General features: G+C 44.9%; 1 protein-coding gene across 2 annotated transcripts in view; it reads left to right on the top strand.

The window, feature by feature from the left end:
- The window catches only part of LOC116950242 (thrombospondin-3-like), a 102118-nt gene extending 79544 nt beyond the window's left edge, over nucleotides 1-22574 (top strand). For both annotated transcript variants that reach the window (XM_032968020.2, XM_032967933.2), the window contains exons 14-23: nucleotides 705-864; nucleotides 1635-1753; nucleotides 2516-2568; nucleotides 4429-4622; nucleotides 7199-7377; nucleotides 10223-10271; nucleotides 11491-11687; nucleotides 12457-12629; nucleotides 16443-16582; nucleotides 18318-22574. In XM_032968020.2, coding sequence (XP_032823911.1) covers nucleotides 705-864; nucleotides 1635-1753; nucleotides 2516-2568; nucleotides 4429-4622; nucleotides 7199-7377; nucleotides 10223-10271; nucleotides 11491-11687; nucleotides 12457-12629; nucleotides 16443-16582; nucleotides 18318-18376 — 1323 coding nt within the window. In that variant the 3' untranslated portion in view covers nucleotides 18377-22574. The remainder of the gene's footprint in view (nucleotides 1-704; nucleotides 865-1634; nucleotides 1754-2515; nucleotides 2569-4428; nucleotides 4623-7198; nucleotides 7378-10222; nucleotides 10272-11490; nucleotides 11688-12456; nucleotides 12630-16442; nucleotides 16583-18317) is intronic.
- The last annotated feature ends 518 nt before the right edge of the window (nucleotides 22575-23092 follow it).

Below are 23092 nucleotides of genomic sequence, written 5' to 3'. Positions count from 1 at the left end.
ACATCAATTTGGTAGTTAGTGCCATTCTTACAGTGCAAAGGCACCGCGGAAATGCTCTGCAAGGGCTACTGAATATTTTTGTCTTGAGTGTATTTCTGCAGAGCTAGTTGAGCGTTCTAGAAAAATCATGAACAGCGACCAGCAATGAGTTCCACGTAGAGAGAGAGCGAGTGAGCGGGTGGGTAGGTGGGTCACTGGGTGAGTGAGCGTGTGAGTGGGTGATGGGACATTTTAAGTGAGTAGGTGAGTGAGTAGGTGAGCATAGATAGGTGAGTAGTTGGGCTGGACAACATGAACGAGAGAGCGACTGAGTGGGTGGGTAGGTGGGCCGCTGGGTGAGTGAGCGGGTGAGTGGGTGATGGAGCGTTTAAGTGAGTCGGTGAGTTAGTAGGTGAGTGTGTAGATAGGTGAGTAGTTGGGCTGGACAACATGAACGAGAGAGCGACTGAGTGGGTGGGTAGGTGGGCCGTTGGGTGAGTGAGCGGGTGAGTGGGTGATGGAGCGTTTTAGTGAGTCGGTGAGAGCGTAGGTGAATGTGTAGATAGGTGAGCTGCCGACGGGAGTCGATGGCGACAGGCCAAGGTGGGAACTGGTATGAAGGTGCGGATTGATGTGAACACTTGGAGATGACAATGAAAATGATGATGACGATGATGACAATGAGTTGACAGTCATTTCTCTTTTCCTTCAATAACCCTTGACAGGACAACTGCCGGCTCATAGTGAACAAGGACCAGCAGAATTCCGACACGGACTCTTTCGGCGATGCGTGCGACAACTGCCCCAATGTGAACAACAACGACCAGCGCGACACGGACAGCAACGGGGAGGGCGATGCCTGCGACAACGACATCGATGGAGACGGTCGGCCCATACAGAACACCTCAGTTTCAGTTTCATTTATTAGGATTTATTAGGATTTACCTAATAAATGGGTTAAATCGAAGCAAACAATAAAATTACAAGATACACCTACAATTAATTGTACACAAATCTAAACATCGCATACGTAAACAATAAAATCCTACAGAAAAAGCATAACCCGTCCATGCTGCGTACAAAAAGTGCAAAAAATTCCATTTCGACCACAGCTCTGCTGTTCCACGAGCTACACTAACACGTAGCTTTTCTGTATTGCTGCCCATACACAAAGTAGCCTGGCGCACCATTACACACTGCAGTGTGCTGATTTGACGAATGTGTCAGGGAGGCAACGTGTATATGGGAACGCCGTTGAAGTGGAGGGTAGAAACCGCGAGTATCCATCCACCCAAGGTCAAATTCACCTCATGTTCAATGAGTTTGATGGTCTCTGCTTGAACAAGTATATCCCTTAAATAATATGAGGATGTTGTGAATGCAGCCGGGTGGCAAGCAGTCAGAGCACTGTGGAGAGCCTGAGTTTGACTCCAGGAAGCCACCTGTGCCTCACACCGGGTTCCAGTGTGAAGCAAGTTGATGGTTTTTAGTGCAGTCACCAATGACCACACCAAAAATCCATCATGTTAAATACGGCTTTCTCTCCACCACGGCCCTCGTGCCTTTTGGCACGCGGATCGGGGATGGAGAGAACACATGCATCTTCTCTGTTTGGGGGGGGGGGGTTTATTTTACTTGCTCTGCCCTTTCTGCAGGAATCCCAAACATACTGGACAACTGCCCCAAAGTGCCCAACCCTCTCCAAACGGACCGTGATGGCGACAGCGTGGGGGACGCCTGTGACAGTTGCCCTGAAGTCAGCAACCCCACTCAGGTGCGCACAGCAGGATGGGCTCTACGCATCGGTTTTGTGTACGGTACAATGGATACATTACGGCGTCAATACACAGATCTGTACTGCTGTGTGCAGGGTGTCTCAACAGATGCCCTAGACATGCGCACGAAGCAAGCTCGGCATTTGGCCATTTTAAAGAGGTAGCTGTTCAATTAGAGCTGTTTGGCAGAACTGAAATGTCTACATTTCTATGGTCTTCAGAGTTGGGGATGGAGGGAAGGGGAACCAAGAGGCAGGGCCAAGTGAAAGGTGGAGAGATGTTGTCGTGGAGGCTTTCAAAAAGAGAGGGTGGGACTGGAGAGTGATGGAGACACAAGATGGGGAGATATGAATGCACGGTGGAGAGATGTTAACCTCCTCGCCTGGTATGCAGGAGGTCGTGGGTTCGATTCTGACCCTGACGCCTGCCTATTTGGAGTTTGCATGTCCTTCCCGTGGTCATGTGGACTTTTCTCCGGGCCCTCCGGTTTTTCCCTCCACATTTAGAAACACGTGAATTTCCACGTGATAAGCCGCTTCATTGGGCTATCGTTTGTGGCCAGGTTGCTTCTGAAAAAGAGCTATATAGCTCAGTGGGCCTTACCTGGTAAAATAAAATTAGGTTTTTTTTATATATATATCGTCTATAACCAATCCAGGCAATGACTGGACAAGAGAGACTGATGGTGGTGATGATACTGTCCTCCCTAACACGTTTCTCTCTCCTGAACTCACAAAACTCTACCCCTCCCCATGCCACAGACCGACAGCGACAGTGACCTGGTTGGGGATATCTGCGACACCAACCAAGACAGGTAATCCTTTACCACAAAAAACACCGGTTGCCAAGCAGTGCTACTCGATGAATTCAATGACACTGGCGCTGTGTGTGCATATTTGGAGTTGACATGTTCTCCCTGTGGTTGTGTGGATTTTTCTCTGTGTCCTCAGGTTTTTCCCTCCACAGTTAGAAACGTGTGAATTTACACACGTGATAAGCCCCTTCGCTGAGCGACCATTTGTGGCCAGGTCGCTTCTGAAAAAGAGCTATTTAGCTCAGTGGGTCTTACCTGATCAAATAAAAATGATTCAACAGTTTAGTGTGGTCGCAAGAGTGTCTAAGTACCCCTCTCTCGTAGCTTCTGTAGAGAGAGGAAAAACTGAATAATGAGAGTGGAATTTCCACTGCTGATTTCTTATGATATATATAAATATATCTTAAGTTATACTAGCGCTGCCCATGCATTTGCGCGGGATACATGTCCGGGGGTGGACGTCAGCGCGACGCAGGAACCTGCCAGGCAGCCAGCCAGCCAGCAAAAACATTTTTTTTCTAATATAGCATGATACTGGGGCTAATTGATGTACTGGAAAAGGAAACAAGTGTAGAATTCAATGAAAATATAAATAGAATATTCAGAGCAGCAGCAGTGTTAGAGGGTAATGTGCTTTGTAAGGTCTTGACGCAGAAGAGCGTGATATGCGTATCACATTGCTGTTGTGAGTTTGGAACCAAACATGAAGGCCCCCCAGCCGCACTAAAAACAGCAAGTGGGCCTAGGAAGGGCACGGCACTGCAAGGAATGATGGGCGATGGACAGGACTGATGGTGGAATGGCAGCCAAAGGAGGAAACGTGCCTCAGAAGGCAACCACCAGATGTAGAATGACGCAATCTGTTACTGTATATGTACATGTCCGGGGGTGGAGGGTGGGTGGAGGTATGTGTAACTTCTTTCTCACCGTACGTAGCCAACCGTGCTAATCTGAGTTGCGGGGGAAAGGACAACAAACTGAACACAAAAAAACTGTTTGAAAGAAATTGGTTTTCAATCCAGATTTAAGAGTGCATAGTTCCAATGGCTTCCTAATATCGATAGGAAGAGCGTTCCAGACAGCCACAGCAGGACATCTTAAAGTGCTCGATACAGTGTCTTTGTTCGATGGTTCACCAAAAAACGCTGCTAGGATGACCGGAGTTTGCGTGATGATTATGCAGGAATCCGATGAAATGTAACATCACAGGCCCACGGGGATGACAACAGCATGAGGAGGCAATGTATTCAACATTAGATGGATAATGATGGTGATGATGACGGTGAAGCCCGGTAAGTTGGAGTCAGGCTCTGACGTGCGTGCTAGTGCTGTGGGGCATGGCCTGCCAGGAGGGGGACAAAGGTCCCCCGTGTAACCTTTACAGATTGTTGGGGCAAGTGCTGTTCGTGAGCAGCACCTATGCAGGTCGGCATGGCATACGAGGATGTAGGTGGTCAGCACCACGCCCGGACGCCTAGTACTCATTTGAGGCTGAGTCGACCTAGGGGAGGTGCAGGACCGGTTCGGATAATCATCACCGGTGTTGACCGTGGGCAGGAATCGAACCCTGGTCACCGGGTTCGTAGATGCAGCACACTAACCGCGGCACTACCGCTGCCCTCGAGTGTACACGGTGGTGCTCCCTTCTCCACCCTCGTATCCACACCGCCATGCGCCACGTATCGTCCACAAGCCATGTGTACAGCACCAGGTGTGCTGGTACAGGCGTACAGGTGCGGGGTGTGCAGTCGCTCAAAGCCGTTACAATCTGTTTTGTAGATGCAGCTGCTAGCATACACGCAGCAGCGGACATGCGCTGACGCGGCGCGCTCACCGCCACTTTGCTGCCGCTGCCCACAGTGACGGGGACGGGCACCAGGACACGCGGGACAACTGCCCCAGCGTGCCCAACAGCTCCCAGCTGGACACGGACAACGACGGGCTGGGCGACGAGTGCGACCACGACGATGACAACGACGGCGTCCCAGATTACCTGCCGCCCGGCCCAGACAACTGCCGCCTCGTCGTCAACCCCAATCAGGAGGACAATAACGGCACGCGCTTCGGGCTTTGAAACGACACGTCGACTTTGGTGTCGTGGGATGAAGCCCAAGGCTACGGGCAGCCAAAGCCGGGCGCAGATCAATTATTTTACAGGCCCTCCTCCTCCTCCTCCTATCTCCAGCTCCACAGGGATTGCCAATTTCCTCGTTTTGAGCTGCAGATATGTGCACCGCTACTAATGTGGTAATGGCGTTACTGACATCTGTGATGTCAGCACAAATTACGGTTACATCATTGTGGCGTCATGATGTATGCGTTTAAGTGATGTTTAACACAAAAGTGCACTGTCAGTCTGTCAGTAAAAATCACAAGGTTGGTAACCATAGAAGATTTGAATGCATGGAATTTGTGTAAATTGGATGATTGACGAGTTTGCTAACCACAAATATTTCCAGTGTCCAAATAAAATAGTGATTTTTTTTTTTACGAAATGCATTCACAGCAGCTTACAAAGGGCAGCTAAAACATTGTGAAAACAATTTTATATGAGCGTTAAAGTATAATGTTGGGCTTATTTCTAACTCTTTTGTGGACTAATCGTATATATTCCAATATATGCAAAGATATGTTTGGTTATTTCAAAAATTATCAGTTTGTACTTAATATGCTATTTAATATATGTTTTGGACAACCCTTCTTAACGCTTTCCAACTAAGGTTTAAAGTGTCAATACATGAATCATCTCCATCTGTCAGAGGCGGGCGGCCACGATAACATTTGTACAGATGATGTTATTTTAAATAGGCATTATTGCAATGAAGGATGACCAGCCAAATTTGACAAAATACGTCATCGTTAATCACACCGGCCCCTTCAACCGTTGTGTGATGCTATACCGTCACTCGGTGAAAATGGAAAGTTGAACCAAAGTTTAATCTGTCAGTTGCTAGTTGAATCTTTCGGTCATAATTGGCCAGTAGAGATACGTCATCAGCCACTACTACTTATTGAGGTCACCAATACTTTAACGTAGAGCTCCATGTTGTGGGGCTTGTGTGGTGATATTACCCCATCACTGCACAGCATGGTCTGGCGAAGGGGGGGCCCTTAACTATTCAGATATCACACCGATGTTAGACATTGCCAGAAATTGAACTGAGGTCGCCAAATTCGTTACATAGTGCACAGTCCACTATGCTCCTGCTTTCCCCTACATCTCCTTAACAAAAAGGATACAAAGTTGACTTAAAAATATAAAAAGCCATCAGACCAGCTGTGATTGCTTATTCTGCAAAAGACGCAATAAGTGAACAAAGCTTATTTGAGCACAATTTAAATCCTGAGGCAAGATGTATTTTTTCCAACCACTGCTGTTGGTGTGAGTAGATGAGATTGTTCGGATTTATCTGCATTTGTGACCCTCTATAGAAATGTAGCAGTGGCTCTTCTGTGCAACTATGCCACCTCTCTACGGCTCAGCATTTGTGCATTTCTGTAAAATGTTGAGCAATATATATTTCAGCAATTAACATGCTGCTAAAACTAATTTCCCACAATATCAAACAAGTTGCTACAAGCCAAATATGTTGGAACACTTACGTAGTTGATCAATATTAAAGAAAATTGGAAATACTCTATTGCTATTTCACCACTAATTGGCCAAGTCTAGATGGCGCTGCGTTTTGATCACTGAACAAAATCGTGTGGACCAATCAGTTTCAAGGACAATGCATATATTATCATAGTATGTTTTTTGTTTGCATTTTGACTGCAGGTATTGTGGTTAATGCAGACATGAATCCTTGTAAAAAGGTTTCAGTTTTGTTGCCAGAAAAAAGGGGAAAAACCTTATTGTTATATTTTGGTACTGGCAAAGGAGGTCTAATGATGAACAATGATACCATTTTGTGGGAAGTCAATAAAGGTTATCATATGGGAAGACTGGGCCTACCATAGGAATGTGGGATTTATGCCATTGGCTCAGGGCCACAAACTGATTGTCTCACACTCATTGGAGCAGGTAATGACTATAAAACTATAAACTATCTTTCTTTTCCTGGAACTTATTTTTATTTTACCAGATAAGGTCCACTGAGCTATATAGCTCTTGTTCAGAAGCGACCTGGCCACAAATGATAGCTCAACGAAGTGGGTCATCATCTGGAAATATATAACAGCCAAATGTGGGGGGGGGGGAAATCCGGAGGACCTGGAGAAAAATCCAAGCGACCGTGGATAGAACATGTAAACTCCAAATATACAGATGTCAGGGCCAGGATCGAACCCTTGATGTCCGGTATACCAGACGAGGAAGTTAACATCTCACCACCACGGTCAGTTCGATCATCCAGAGGGCATGTTCCTCGAATCCTCCCGCCACTTTCGACCCAGCAGTACAAATGGGTACATTGGCAGGGCACGTGCAGTGGGGCGTAGAGTGTGGGTACTGCCACCTCCGGCAAGATTTCAGGCGAGCGTGGGAGATTAAGCCAAACGCCCTCGAGCGGTGCCATCCAGAGCTCCTTCTCGGGGAGGCCCTCCCGCCAGCAGTGACACGAGCAAGCAAGCGCAGAGCCGCTCACTGACCGCTTGCTTAAGAGCGCGCGCGTGTGCCTCCTGTCTGCAGGCGACGGCGTGGGCGACGTATGCGAGAGCGACTTTGACAACGACTCGGTCATCGACCGCATCGACGTTTGCCCCGAGAACGCCGAGATCACGCTCACCGACTTCCGTGCCTACCAGACGGTGGTGCTGGACCCCGAGGGGGACGCGCAGATCGACCCCAACTGGGTCGTCCTCAACCAGGTGGCGCTCCCTCTCGTGCCCACCCTCCGATGCAAACGTCATATACGCCACGCATGTTCTACAAGTGTGCAATGACGAAGATCCCCCCCCCCCCACCCCCCCCCTTCACAGACTGTTGGGGCAAGTGCCGTTAGCGAGTAGCACCTATGAAGGCCGGCACAGCACACGAGGTGGCGATGTTTACACATCGCACCAGGTACTCATTTCAGGCTGAGTCGACCTAGGGGAGGCCCAGGACCGATTCAGATAATCGTCACTCGTGTAGCGCACAAACCATTGCGCTACCGCTCGCCACGAGTGTACACACACAGGTGGCGCTCCCTTCCCCACCCTCTAAAGATCCAAACTGCATGCACCACGCATCGTCCACAAGGCATGTGTACAGAGAATGGTGGTGTGCAGGTAAATGAGTACAGGTGGGGGTGTGCAGATGCGGAGACCTGTTACGTTTATCTTTTGTAGATGCAGCTGCTAATATATATGCACAGTAGCGGACATGCGCAGGTGCAAATGTATTTGACATGTGAACACGATTTGTCGATCAAGATTGTTTTTTTTAATACACAAGATGCAATCAAATCGTGCATCTTATGGATAATTGATGACGTATGCTAATTACACACTCGTATACATTTTGCCATACACATTCAATAGGACAGAACAGACAAGACAGAACAAATGAAAACAGTAAAAAGCAAGACGAATAATTTATTATTGATCGAATCGTGACTCAGAACCACGACAATTCATTGAAGAGTCGAAGTTATGAATTTGTAATGCGCACACTTTTCCATCGAGTCAGAGGCATGGGAAACCACAGACCTCTGGGAAGGCAGCCAGGACTGACGCCAACAATTGCCAAGGTCTGTGGCCCTAAATCTGGATGGTTTTTGCCAACTCCATTAACCAGTGACTATACACGTGGGAGAAATCCGGAGGAAATCCACGCGTGCGAGGCGGGGCGCCACGGTGGCTAGGAGATGTTAACTACCTCGCCTGGTATACAGGAGGTCGTGGGTTTGATCCCAACCCTGACGCCTGCTGTATAATTGGGGTTTGAGTGTCTCTCTCTCTCATCATCATCACGGTGGCTAGGAGATGTTAACTACCTCGCCTGGTATACAGGAGGTCGTGGGTTTGATCCCAACCCTGACGCCTGCTGTATATTTGGGGTTTGCGTGTCTCTCTCTCTCTCATCATCATCACGGTGGCTAGGAGATGTTAACTATCTCGCCAGGTATACAGGAGGTCGTGGGTTTGATCCCAACCCTGACGCCTGCTGTATATTTGGGGTTTGCGTGTCTCTCTCTCATCATCATCACGGTGGCTAGGAGATGTTAACTACCTCGCCTGGTATACAGGAGGTCGTGGGTTTGATCCCAACCCTGACGCCTGCTGTATATTTGGGGTTTGCGTGTCTCTCTCATCATCATCATGGTGGCTAGGAGATGTTAACTACCTCGCCTGGTATACGGGAGGTCGTGGGTTTGATCCCAACCCTGACGCCTGCTGTATATTTGGGGTTTGCGTGTCTCTCTCTCTCATCATCATCACGGTGGCTAGGAGATGTTAACTACCTCGCCTGGTATACAGGAGGTCGTGGGTTTCATTCCAACCCTGACGCCTGCTGTATATTTGGGGTTTGCGTGTCTCTCTCTCTCATCATCATCACGGTGGCTAGGAGATGTTAACTACCTCGCCTGGTATACAGGAGGTCGTGGGTTTGATTCCAACCCTGACGCCTGCTGTATATTAGGGGTTTGCGTGTCTCTCTCTCTCATCATCATCACGGTGGCTAGGAGATGTTAACTACCTCGCCTGGTATACGGGAGGTCGTGGGTTTGATCCCAACCCTGACGCCTGATGAATATTTGGAGTTTGGACATCTCTCTCTCCTCGTGGTCGTGTTCACTTTTCTCCGGTTCCTCCGGTTTTTAATTCCACATTTAGAAACATCCATTTAGAGCATTTGGCTACTATACATTTGCACGTGATAAGCCACTTCGTTGAGCTGTCATTTGTGGCCAGGTCGCTTCTGAAAAAGAGCGTTATAGATCGGTGGGCCTTACCTGGTCAAATGAATAGTTTAGTTTTCGTTGAAGACAGATGGAGATCAATCTATTTTGATTTAAAGCTTCCGTGACTGCAGGGATTCCTATTCTTGGTTCTTTCGGCAAAGTTACGTAGACGGGAAACAATCAAATAATACATAATTTATTGTTCCCCTTCTACGTGACTTTACCGAAAGAACCAAGAATATGAATCTATTATTATACTGCCATCTCCCGGCGAACAAGGGTATAGCACGTCGATGCCCACAGGAAGGGAATTTCAAGACGTTTGTGTGATCCACTAAAACTCGCCTCCATAGTGCTGGATTACAAACGTGCACCACCACCGCCTGGCGAATTAGCCAAGAGTGGACTATTATATGCCGAATGTATAATACACATATCTTATTGTGTGCAGCTACAATTATATAATCCAGGTGCATAAAACTATTTTAAAAAGGACATGTACCTTTAAAAGTATCCATGTCAAGGCTAATTTGCACTTCCGCAGGTTACAGCAGTTGCCCTGTTTAGATACAGATATGTAGGGCATGTATACAATAGGCATACACACTATTATATATGCCATGTGCACAGGTAAAAATCACAAGCCTCCAAGCTCTCCATCAAGTATTTGCGTTCTGGTACAGGTGCACATGCACACACATACATCCGTAGGTCAGCTATCCCTCTAGATTAGATGTTGTCAAAACAATATCATCTAGTTGTAAATGTGTGTGGACTCGCAGGGTTTAAGATATATACGAGGCATACTTTGCTGTGTGTGACTGCAGGGCATGGAAATTGTACAGACTGTAAACAGTGACCCGGGCCTTGCAGTAGGTGAGTGTAACCCACCTTGGTTGAAGTTTGAATAACTCCTCACACTCTCATCCATTAGAAATATTAATGCCCTATTTTATCAGACACAATCAGTGTCTTTCATTTATACCGGAGGAATCTGATGAGCTATGAAGCTCTTTTTTTTCACAGGTATCCGGTAGGGGCGGTTCAGACAATGGAGTCCATGAAAATTTCATTTTAAACTGAAATTGCTTGCTTGGGATAATATAAAATAAAATCTTCAAAGTCTCCTCATGCTGTCGTGAGAATTGGGTTGCATTGATTTTCATTAGAAATTTTCAGTTACGGGTAAAAATTTGGATATTTCTACAGTGCTGATCACTCTCACTGATGGCTAAAATCTTTGATGGTGTATCACTGAGCAGTGCTTGGTTTACTCACTGCCTAGAGACCCTGGTGTAGATTAAACTTGCTGGATCATTGTGTTCAGATCAAACATTGTTGACATACTCTTCCTGCTGTGGGAATAACTTGATGAAGGTTTTCAGTTAACATTTCACAAAAATAGTGTTTAACTGTGTTATCAACATTCACATATTGTCCAATTTACTTCATTTTGGAGGAAAACTGTTACAGACAGGATGGCAGGCCAGGACGGCAAACAACAAAAGATGGCTCTATCATAACACAGATTTACTTTTGAACACCATAGAGAAGCTGCCGTAGGCCAGCGTGTAGGGGCTCCCACCTCTTCCAAGACATACGGCCAGCTTGAAAGAATAGGCCAGTGCAGCCTCTACAGCTCAATTTGAGTGGAGGCCCTTCCACCAGCAGTGGCGTGCACCTTTAAGAGTAATTGTTGGGCTGCACATTCACCTGCCATTGTAAATGCAGCTCTGATTTGTATTCATGCAAGGACTGGTGCTTATTGTCGTGCATTCCTCATCTGACACAATCATGCACAATCATGAAGAATTAAAGTTATGGCAACTTTTATAACGGAAAGTTTAATTTTACAACTCGTCGTTGAAAATAACTGCATAAATAAAAAAATACGTGGCGGAATAGCAATAAATACAGAGAATACACAAACAACGTTATTAAAAATGCATCGCTTAAGGAACCAGTAATGGCATGATGCAATCGAAGCACAATTTCTAGTCAAATGTCGATGCTAATGAGCACATCAGGGGAAAATATATAACGAAATTATAAACTTTCTGTTGAGATAATGCATCATGTTCACACATCCGCGCAGGCTACACGGCTTTCAACGGCGTGGACTTTGAGGGAACCTTTCACGTCAACACTGTGACGGACGATGACTACGCCGGCTTCATCTTTGGCTACCAGGACAGCGCCAGCTTCTACGTCATCATGTGGAAGCAGACGGAGCAGACCTACTGGCAAGCGACGCCCTTCCGCGCCGTGGCCGAGCCGGGCCTGCAACTGAAGGTGACCACGTCCTAAAGGATGGAACATTTCGCCGCAACGACGAGATCTCGACCATGACCAAAACGTGTGGACGCTCTCGCTGGTGTCCACATGCATGTATGTACGTACGTACGTTGAACTTCGTTGGCACCGTACGTAGTCAACCGTGCTAATCGGAGGTGCGGGGGGAAGGACAACAAACTAAAGACAAACAGGTGTTTAGAGAAATTAGTTTTCAAGCTAGATTTAAAAGTGCATAGGTCCAGTGGCTTGCTAACTCACGTCTCAAATTGCTGGTTCAAGGACAGGCAAGTTTTATAGATTGTCTTATTGCCATACGTTCACGTGTCCCTTCTTCTGACTTGTTTCTTGTCCTGCTTCATGGTGTCTTTAACGGTCAATCAAGCTAAAGGGCACCTGTATAGATAGGAATCTACTCAATGTTGGGAAGTAGATGCCAACAGTGGTGAGTTTGTGATTCACAATATAAAAGTGTATTTGAAAGAATACTACCCGAGCAAACAGTGTACTTCATTTGTTTATTACTATCAACACTCATTTGCATTTAATTGCAACGCGATTTGTAAATGAAAGTTTTTACTGAACGTATTTTCATAGAGAAAATGTATATTCGTTTTATTAAGAGTATGACTGAAGAGTGACCTAATTTTCTAAATTGTACCCCCACAGTTTGTATGCACCCTTGCAGCAATTACAATTTGGTTTCCACGTTGACGCTCAGTTTGCCTCGCACCTCATCTAGTGAAACCCTAATGTGGTTGCTAAAAAGGCCGTCAAGTCCAAGACGGGGCCCGGCGAGCGGCTCCGAAACGCACTCTGGAACACGGGCGACACGGGCGACCAGGTCACACTGCTGTGGAAGGACCCGCGCAACGTGGGATGGAAGGACAAGACATCGTACCGCTGGCACCTGGCACACCGCCCACAGGTTGGCTACATCAGGTAAGAGATACAGTGAGTGCTGCTCGGCACACCCACCCCAGGGCTGGGTCAGTTCCCATGGGGAGTCACGGTTCAGTTTCACAAACATTTCACAATTCCTGGGGATTTGCCTAATTTCTATCTGCTGCAAGATGACCTAGTAGGGGAAATTAAGACCAGGGAGCAACATTGCTCCCCCCTCCCCTTACTGGTAGACAAATCTAATTTTCTGGCCGCTGCTGCTGCATACACCTGATGCACGTATGTTGAATTTCTTTTGCACCGTACGTAGCCAACCATGCTAATCGGAGGTGTGGGGGAAGGACAACAAGCGAAACACAAAAAGCGGTTCTAAAGAAATGAGTTTTCAATCTAGATTGACAAGTATATAGCTCCAGTGGCTTCCTAATATGGGAAGGAAGAACGTTCCAGACAGCCTGCAGAAGGGCATCTGAATGTGCGCAATGCAGTGACCGTCTTTGTCCGACGGTTAGCCAAAATCCCCTGTGAAGATGACCGGAGTTCGCATGATGGTTTATGCTGCTTAACAGGATCAGCAAGGTATTGTGGTTCATTTGTGGTAAGCACTTTGTGTGTGATGAGTGTGCGACCTGATAATGTATTTGTTCGGCAACCGGAAGCCACAGGTAATCTTTACATCTAGATATACACATTTTGTGTTTACCACGTGCTTAAGCTAAATTAAATAACCTACAAAACACCGGCTTGTAAAAAAAAACACAACGAAGTGCAATTGGAGTACAGGAATTACTTTGCAAATGTAGGTTATTTGCCAACATTCTAGTTTCAAACTTGCTTGATGAATACCGTTTCCCCAGCAGATGGCGGAGGTGTTCCTTGCAAGAGAGCCACAGCATTTGAGATTCATCAGTTATAACCAATTAAGTGTCTGCCAGAGAAAGAATTATAATGTATTTACAAAACAGTTAACATCCGTTAAACATCTGTGTTTTGCTCATTTCATTGTTCACAAAAATATTGACAGCTACCTAGGGGGTTTTCATCAGCTCCAAAAAACTGTGCACAACCAAATGATGTGTGCTGACTGTAAATGACCAAACCCAGACATATTTCGCAGAAAGAGACACACACATGCATGTGTGTCTGTGCCTATGTTGTTTCCGTGTCTGTTTGTGTCAAGCTCGGTGTGTCTTTGCGTGTCTCTCTCTCTCTGTGCATGTGTGTCTGCCTGTCTTGTTTCCGTCCCTGTGTCTTATCATGCATTCTTACCTGATGATGGTTGCTTGTGCTGCAACCGAAACGTCGCATTCTATTGTTATTTTATTTTGTGTTCTACGTGACTTTACCTGAATGAACCAAAGAGCAACCTACGCTTGCTTGTGCGAGCAAAGACGGTGCCTGCCCGCCCTCCCTCCCCGGCATTCACCAGCCAGGTTGTGGTGGCATCCTCTCGTGGCCCCGAGGCGATGGTGGAAATTCATCAAACACCAACGGCGTCTACCTGATTATCCAAAGGGGTGACTACTGTTGCCTGCCTATGAAAAGTTTTGATGGCAGGCTGAGCAAGCCCCTACCTCAGACATGGGCAAAGTACGGCCCGTTGGGCTTATTAATCCGGCCCGCCGAACTTGTCCAAATATTATTATTAAATTAAATTTTACCTTTCTCCTGTAATGCCCCCATTTCCCCATTAGATGGCGCACTTTGACCATCCATCTGTTCCTGGCCCGGTCCCTCTGTCAAATTTTTGAACCCATTGTGGCCCGCGAGTCAAAAAATTTGCCCACCCCTGCCCTACCTGAAGATTGAACTTGCGAGTTTTGAGCACTTTGTGCTGTAACTGTGCAAACCAAAATGTCACATTTACACCCAAAGACAAAGTGATAGCCTTAACAGGCTTTTGGGGGCAATTGTCGTTTGCGAGTAGCACTTATGGAAGGCCGGCACGACACACGAGGGAGGGGTGGGTGGCCAGCACCACGCCCGGCCGCCTTTGTCTCCCGAGTGACGATATTTACTACACATCGCACCGGGTACTCTCATTTTAGGTTGAGACGACACGTGTGCACACGCCGAAGGTAGTAGTAATAATAATAATAACGTGCATAATGCACAGCTATCGTCAGTCCCGGTGCTGGGTGAAGACGGTTCCACTCGGTTGAGTCTTGTGTGTCGTCTTGTATTTCCTCATTCGTGGTCGGTGTGGGTGAAGAGAGGGCGCTCAGGACCGGTTCAGATGTTGCGCGCCACTCATGTCAGCTGTGGCTGCCGCTAAATAATGAAACGTTTAAAACGTAAAAAAAAATCCAATGACAGATTTAAAAAAAAATGTAAACGCATCCCAAATGTTGATGCATGCTGTGCAATGAAACTGATATCTGCTGGATGTGTGTGGAGGGTGTTGCAGATTGTGGCTGTAGATATCACTCAGAAATGACATACAATATTCATTATATTAGACGTATAAATATATTCTAATGTCGCTCTTAATAACATTAAGTGAGAGTGTCATATTGCCTGACTCCTTTTCTGACCTGTATTTTGGGACTGACTGCTATCTCAGTGTAGCTGTTCTTTCTATATACAAATCCAAATATATTTTGCATATTCATGCCTTGTCAGAGCTTAGAAATGAGTGCATCAGTGTCCACTGAATCAAATGCATAGCCCATAAAAGCCCAGCAGCAATTGATATTCATTTGTGCGAAATAGAGACATCACGGTGTTCACTGTTAAGAAAAGTTGACTTGGGCAGAGGTCATGTGGTGAGAAGGGATGACGGTCAATGAAGCCCAAGAATAGAGCACACCAGAGGTTGAACCACCGCGGAGACGGAGCGATGAGTTCGGCTGGCGTGCAGGAGTGGAATGGATTGTCACATCACTGTGATCATCGTGGATGGTGATGCCCCGGGGAGGTCTTCATCCAGTAGTGGATAGACGATGCCTGATGATGACATTAGTTGTGGAGGTGCAGTGGTGGCACAGTGGTTAACACACTGTGCTATGAACCCAGCGACCTGACTTTCATTCTTGGCCACAGCCAATGTCAATGTTAAGTGATATCTGTACCAGGCTTGACTGTCCCCCCCCCCTTTCCAACCTGTATTGACCAGAGTCGTGAAGTATGGTCAAACTATACTCTTTGGTTTTTATGGTCAAACTCCCATGACCGGCATAGCAGGAGCCTCTCTGCAGTGGAGTCATTTTACAGAGGGATGTAAATGTGCTGCTGCTGTTGTTGTGTGTATTAATAAGACGAATGGCGAGCTGAAATGTAGACTGTTTTCATCTCAGTACCAAAATATACTATTGATGTACTGTAGTTAATATACTATTGATGTACTGTAGAATACTTTTATCAAGTGAAAACCACAAACATCCGGTTTTGAAATAACGCAAGTTGGCAGTAAGAGGGAATTTATTTTATCAATCTTATTTTGCAGTTAGCGGCCGTCCATAAATGACGTCACGCACGTTGGGGGAGGGGGTCAGACATTTGTGACGATGTGTGACGAGGGGGGGGGGATGGTTTGAGAAATGTGACGTCACATCAAAATGCGCAACTTTAAATAAATATAGACAACACGTTCTGCTTAATTAAATAGACTTTTTAATAAATGTTTTTTTTCCTACAACATCAGAGTGCATCGCCACATTAAATACGAACTACAATGACAATAGTTTAAAGCGATTTGAAGCATGTTTTATATTTTGGGGGGGGCGGGCAGAGCTTTGTGACGTCATATTTGAGGGGGGGGGTCTGACTTTTTGTGACGTCGTGTGACGAGGGGGGGGGGGGTCAAAAATCGTCCAAAATCGCGTGACGTCATTTATGGACGGCCCTTTACAGGGTGAAGCTCTACGAGGGCCCGGTGCTGGTCGCCGACTCCGGGGTCATCATCGACACGACGATGCGAGGTGGACGACTTGGAGTCTTCTGCTTCTCCCAGGAGAACATCATTTGGTCCAACCTGCGCTACCGCTGCAACGGTGAGCAAGCACGCTGCAGGAGCGTGACGAGCGTGGGGGGCAGGGCGTGCCTTGCAGGGCGTGCCTTGCCCCCCCCCCCCCCGTGGCCAAAGCGACGAGTTGGGGGGCCCCTTTACGTTCCACTTTGCATTCAAATGTACTTCGAGCAGTAACGAAACGTTGCAAAGGGGTAGGAAGGAGCTATTGTGGCCGCATTTTTGCTAAGACGGAGCGCCCGCCCCTTTACCACGTGAAACGTTCGAGACCGTGAGCGTAGCGATGTGATTCGGCAGAAGGAGCCGCGAAATATAGCCTAGGTGCGACCGTGCGACAACAAATCAAATATCATGTGCCACCATAATAGTCTACGTCCAAAGATTTGAAAGTTGCTTGGTTGAGAAAATGATGTGTTTGTGTTTAATCTGGTCTCTATAAGTGTTTCAATAGACAGCCAGTAGTATCAACTAAATTACAAATATATTTGGTTAAAGGAATTGTAAAACAAGTCACCAGGGGTGCACAGTGTGTGTCTAATGAGATCTGACTATATTGAGTCCACCACTATCAAAATCCATTTCGAACCAATCCAATCCTGTCTACAATTTGCAGACATTGCATTACTTGAAACAAATCTTTTGATCTGAAATTGATCAACTTATGGTTATTGTATGGTTTTTGCATGTCTTAAATAACTATAAAAGTACATCGGCTACTTTTATACTATTTAAGTAACCTAAACTCAATTTTGCTGAGACATAAACTGTGCATACACACACTCTACAAAAATGGCACAGTGTGTATATGCTGTACGAGGCCTGTGATACAATACATACATGGAATCGTGTGTTTCAGAATGCTGTATCTTTCATTCACGCATGTTGTATTTAATTTCTTCATGGGAACCCTAAAGTCACTACCGAGTGTAAACACTCCATTATGGTATTAAAGGAATCGTATACGATCAGGACATAACCGGATGTTCAATGGAGTACATTTAGAATCTTCACGGTAAATCCATTTATCTGATCAGTTTTATTTTTTTGGCAATTTTTGTTTACCAACCCTCAATTCCGAACTGAACTAATGACATTCCCCTAAAATTCACGAATAACAGTAACTGTTCATGCAACGGCGGTGCCAGAATTTTCAGGTATAGGGGGCAACCCCTCCAGCAATGAAAAATGATAGTTGTTAGTAAATAAGGACTTGTCCCTTGCTTTTTATTCGACGCGTGTGCGACGATGGCACAGCCATCGATCAAGGGTCGAATTCGAACCGCGTTGTGTGATCGGCATCGCGCTCGCTGAAGGTGCTGATGCCTTCAGGGAAGTCGTGAACTCTGTATACGCAACTGCGCACAATTCTGAGTCGCTTATAACTGCTTTGCCGTTACTTATTGCCAATGATGGACTCAGACTATTGTCCTATCATCTCATAGAGTCCCTGGCACGTAATAATATGCTACACGGTGGCAGTGGGGGTCGCAAAAGGCCGATTTATTACTAATAAACCCCAATAATCCGATCGAAATTAGGGATTGGATCATTGGGGGGGGGGGGCACGTGACACCCCCCCCCCCCCCCCACTGGCTCTGGCAGTGTGTTTAAGTAGCAACTTTGTATGCGATTACAAAAAAATATTGCTTAAACTGTTTTTTAAATAGCACATCAACATTTAATAATTCATACCAGCACATTTGTTTGAAAATGTAGAGTTTTATAATGTAATAAAAAAACTGTATTGCTTTTTCTTACAGACACTGTTCCAGAAGACTTTTCAGCGTATCGTGCCATGCAAATTCACTTTCCTTCATAAAGCAAAGAGATAAACTGGAAACGAACCTGTATAAATGACTAACATTTTTTAAACTGAAACAATACTTTATGATAGTACAATTTATTCCTTTGTAAGTGCTGACAAATATAGGAGCATTTGAAGTGCAGGACATGCTTATTTTGTTTTTGAATGTGGGATTTGTGGATGCAATTAAACGTTTTTTTACATTATTGTATAAATGCTTTTAACATTTAGTTACATTTTTACTGTAATTTAGAATTAATGTTGTACAGCTGATATTGCATTTTTGTTTTACTTTGACTTGTAACATGTGTTCTTGAATGGTTTCTTTCCCATTGTTTGGGAAATGATCTGATGAAAAAAATACATGTATACAGTCGTTTTATGAAACGGAGGAACGCACGCTGGAACCTCCATCGTTCTACCTGATGATGGTTACATAAATGAAATGTAAATATTTGATGTTTTTTTTAAACGTGCATATGACGTCGACATTTTGAAACAGCTACAGAAAGATTGAACATGTGCTATTGTGTGTGTGTGTGGAAGTTAAGTGCTAAAAGGAGGTGGATGGATGGTTATGGGGTAGGTGGAAACTGGAGGGGAAAATAGAAGTGATGGGAAAGTAGTGACGATAAAGAGAGAGACGTAGAACCAGAGATAAGTAAATGTCAAATAGAAAACAACACGCTTGGAGGGCATGGCAAAATTCAATCGAGCTCACGAATTACATATCATTTGTAATTCACATTCCATCCCCACTCATAGGGGTGCCATGGTGGCGAGATGTTACCTACCTCGCCTGGTATGCAGGAGGGTCGTGGGTTCAATCCCGACCCTTAGGCCTGTATATTTGGAGTTTGCATGTTCTCCCCATGGTCGTGTGTTGCAATTTGATTTATTCTTATTCCCTAGTAGTCATACCTAAACGGCCATTTTTTATTGTTTACAAGACTTTTAATTTTTGATTTAAAGCTTTCGTGACTGCAGGGATTCATATTCTTGGTTCTTTCGGTAAAGTCACGTGACTTTACCGAAAGAACCAAGAATAAGACTTTTAATATACCTCTTTTGTTACAATAAATTGAGGTGACCTATAGCAAATGAGTGATATGTAGTTTACTTAGATTATTCAATCAGCATGAATGAGTGAATGTCACACACTTAGGAATTAGCCATTCTGAAGCTTAGCAACAAACTTCAGGCAACAAGCCGTAGCAATAAATGCTGGCTGCAGCATTGACTGTGGGCTCTGTTCGGTTGATGAAAAGTTGTTCAAAAACAACCTTGGAAAATCTGACTGAATGAGCAAAGTTGACGAAACACGTGCTTGTACATTGCAAGCGGACTTGTTCACAAAATCGCACTGTGACCTTGGGTGCCCACATTGCTTCAAGTCAACAAGTGGCTCCGAGTTGAAGTTTCGAGATTTCTAGGAGTAGGCGTTCACATCGCTTTAACATTATAGGTACGTTGCTTCAAGACAAAACTTCGGTACAAAAATAAAAAAAATGGTCTGAGCCTCCAAAAGGGGACGTTCTAGGTGCGTTTAAAAGAGATGCCAACAGACACCGCATGCAGTGTTGTGCTTTTGTGTGCCATTGCAATTCTCACAAATTCACAGCTATACAATATTTACACAGATATGTGCTGTTAATGCTGTTGGCGCTATTATAATTGATAACATTTTTTTAAAGCTATTTTGAGTGAACACCATCATGCCATTTGTGAGCACAGATGTTAGATTTGTTTCGTGCATAAATTCTATCTGCAGTTTCCATGAGCTTTAGAAACAAACCATTAACAAGCATCAAGATCCAAAGGACATCAGAGCCGGTGAAATTGATGGTGCCACTCCAAGCCGATACTTCTGCCAGGCTCCGAAACGAGTCGGGATTGTCCTCAAAGGTTTCCTCTGTCAGTATCTCTGAGAATCCGGCCTCACGTCTCCCCCTTTGGTTGCTGACCACTGCCTGTCCACCTCATTGTTCATCTCGGTCACTTCACCTCCTCGATCCAATACAGGTTCCTCGCCAGTCATATGTTCCGCTTCATCATTGAGTCCACAATGCTCTGCCACATATTCTGAATGCCAAAGTTTTATTGTATCCTTCTGTACTGGAATGACCAAAAGCCTATGTTCTAGTTGGTTATAACCCAACTCTCCGACACATTCATATCACTGACATGTCAGATACGTACTGTCTACTCTTATTAGGTGCTTTATGTCGTCCATAAAAAAAATATCTGATGGTAAATTCACTTCATTTCCAAATACTACCCAATCTCCTGAACATTTTTGGTCAATTGGCATTTAAGACCATATGCAGTCTGCAGTTTTTAGAGACGTGGACACATTTTTTTTCCCTGATGGATTGATCAGTGTCACGACTGCCGAGAGAATGACTGTATGTGGGTGATTCACGGACATGCAGTGCCGCCACTGAGCTCCTCCACCTTGGGTTATGTAATTTCAGGTGACATACGCAGGTGGGTATTGACTGATTTCATTGGAGGTGATGAGAATGCGCCAATGGTTTTTTGGGGTTCTTCCCACCCTGAGGCAGCAGAATGACCTGGCTAGAAAGCATGATTCGGTGGAGCACTGCTTCTCCAGCTGACCCAAGGCCGTTGGCATATTCCTGGTCGATGTGGCGCACGTTCAGGAGCGTTTGATTAAAATACATGGGAATGCAACATCAGAGCGATAAACTGAAACAGAATTAGATTTATGACGTTGACTCTTTGTTTCTGCGACTTTTCCAGGTTTCCGTAGTTCCTCTGTGGTCTCCTTGCTTTTGTAAAAATGGGTGGATACAACAGTCCAGAGCTGGGAATAATACCATAACATGCTGGCGAGCCCCCTATAAGCACAAAGCAATACCCCTGCCTCATCTGCAGAGAAATGCCCTCAGCATTAATACGGTATAGTAATGAGCGACATGTCACTTAAAAGGATAAAATTGATAATCACAGCAGTGCCTACGAGTTATAATTTAGTTACGCATAATTCGCAGTTCCATAGGGTTACATGGCGGCCTTCAAATAATTCATACTGACGTGTGGCTCCATCTGCAAGCGTGTACGCATGTAAAAGTCATTATTTGTTCACGCCTGATAGTTTAGATTCGTCAATCCGGTGCTTTTTCACATTTTACTACTTCACCAGTTCTATATTCTACTCAATAAATGAAAACAATTGGATAGTATGTGTTTAAAACAGCACATGTTTATTACTGCACTGCACTTCTCTAATAGTGTAAATTCTCACTTGTCAATAAAAAAAACCTCCCTCATCCCCCCCCCATATCTCCACCCAACACTGACACAATGCACAGCCACTCAGTTGCTTATAAATATTTGATAAATGCATCACCCTCGTCATAGCGTCCTCATCTACACTCAATGTGCTGTATGCTGGAGCCTGGAATCGTCGAAACATTTGACCATTTTACATTCTAATGAAATGTTATGAATGTTCTAGTTTAATTTCACCATTCGTGCTGCTTTTCTTGACGCATCCTTTTGATCGGGAGCTTTCCGTCATGAGTCACGACAATGACGCCTTGGCACCGGCGTTAAAAGGGTCCAAGCCAGCATCCCCTGTCTCCATGATTGGCTTGCTGCCATTTAATAATTCTCCTAAACAGACTCCTCTCAAACCCGCAACATGGAACTAAGGCAACACTGTACACGATCACAATTGGCACAGTGTGGATTGCATTGCAGTACATATTGGGCAGTGCAAAAGTCCTACACTTATTTCATTGCTCCTAAGTTAGATAAATTACTTCATGAAATCGTTACCCTTTCAATTGACGTTTTCCCCATTGTGATGTGTGCACACTGTCAGAACACATGGCAAGGACGATTAATGAAAGCAATGAATGCATCAGGTTCAGCTCGATGATGAAGGCCAATATTGTAACTATCAAACAAGATGACTATTGATTATGCTTAATATGAATTGTAAAATGTATGTTTATTACAGGTGCTTGCATTATATGATATTTCAGGGTTAGTGTTGAATTGAATAATTCAATGCATTCGGTTGAATCACACCATGCAATGAAAATTACATGTGTATGTTCTTTGTTTGTCATTTGAAAGATCATGCACATTTTGATGAGAATCTCAGTTCTGACATGTCTTTAAGAAAGCACATTATGTATAAATGATATTGTTTTTTTAAAATAAAGCATTCTAAAATATTAAACTCTGCATTTAACTCACTCAAAAACAAGTACAGCAAGAGTTAATTAAACAAGCAGATAGTTTGATTACCGTAATGTATTGCAGGCATTTGCAATTCAGTACGTTGTTATAAAAGCAGATCTAGATTAAACACTTCATCAAACAAGACTACCATAGCGTAACATATCTCTATTTGAAGCCCCACCAATATTTTGCATGTTAATGCATCATACAAAGCTTTTGTAGTGAAACAATCTGCAATATATTTTTTACGTTATAAACACCAAGGGCCCTGATTTCAGAGTTGCTTTTACGGCTTTTTTTATCCTACAGTTTGGGCTACTTCTGCTTGTACTACAATGCATAACGGGTGCTTCCTCTGCAGTGGAATGCATTGCTTGTGCTAGGCCAGCTAGGGTGCTGTACAGGATAACCGTCAATCGTGGGCAGAGCCACAACATTGAAGTGTGTTTCTTGCAAATCAAGGGCAGAAATTCCACTCAACAATTTTGAGGTATTCGGCTGTATTTGGGCTTGGTC

This window comes from Petromyzon marinus, chromosome 1 (genome assembly GCF_048934315.1).
Source record: "Petromyzon marinus isolate PM22_M1 ecotype Great Lakes invasive population chromosome 1, UKy_Petmar_22M1.pri1.0, whole genome shotgun sequence".
Lineage (NCBI taxonomy): Eukaryota > Metazoa > Chordata > Hyperoartia > Petromyzontiformes > Petromyzontidae > Petromyzon > Petromyzon marinus.
This window is presented reverse-complemented; position numbering and strand designations above follow the sequence as displayed.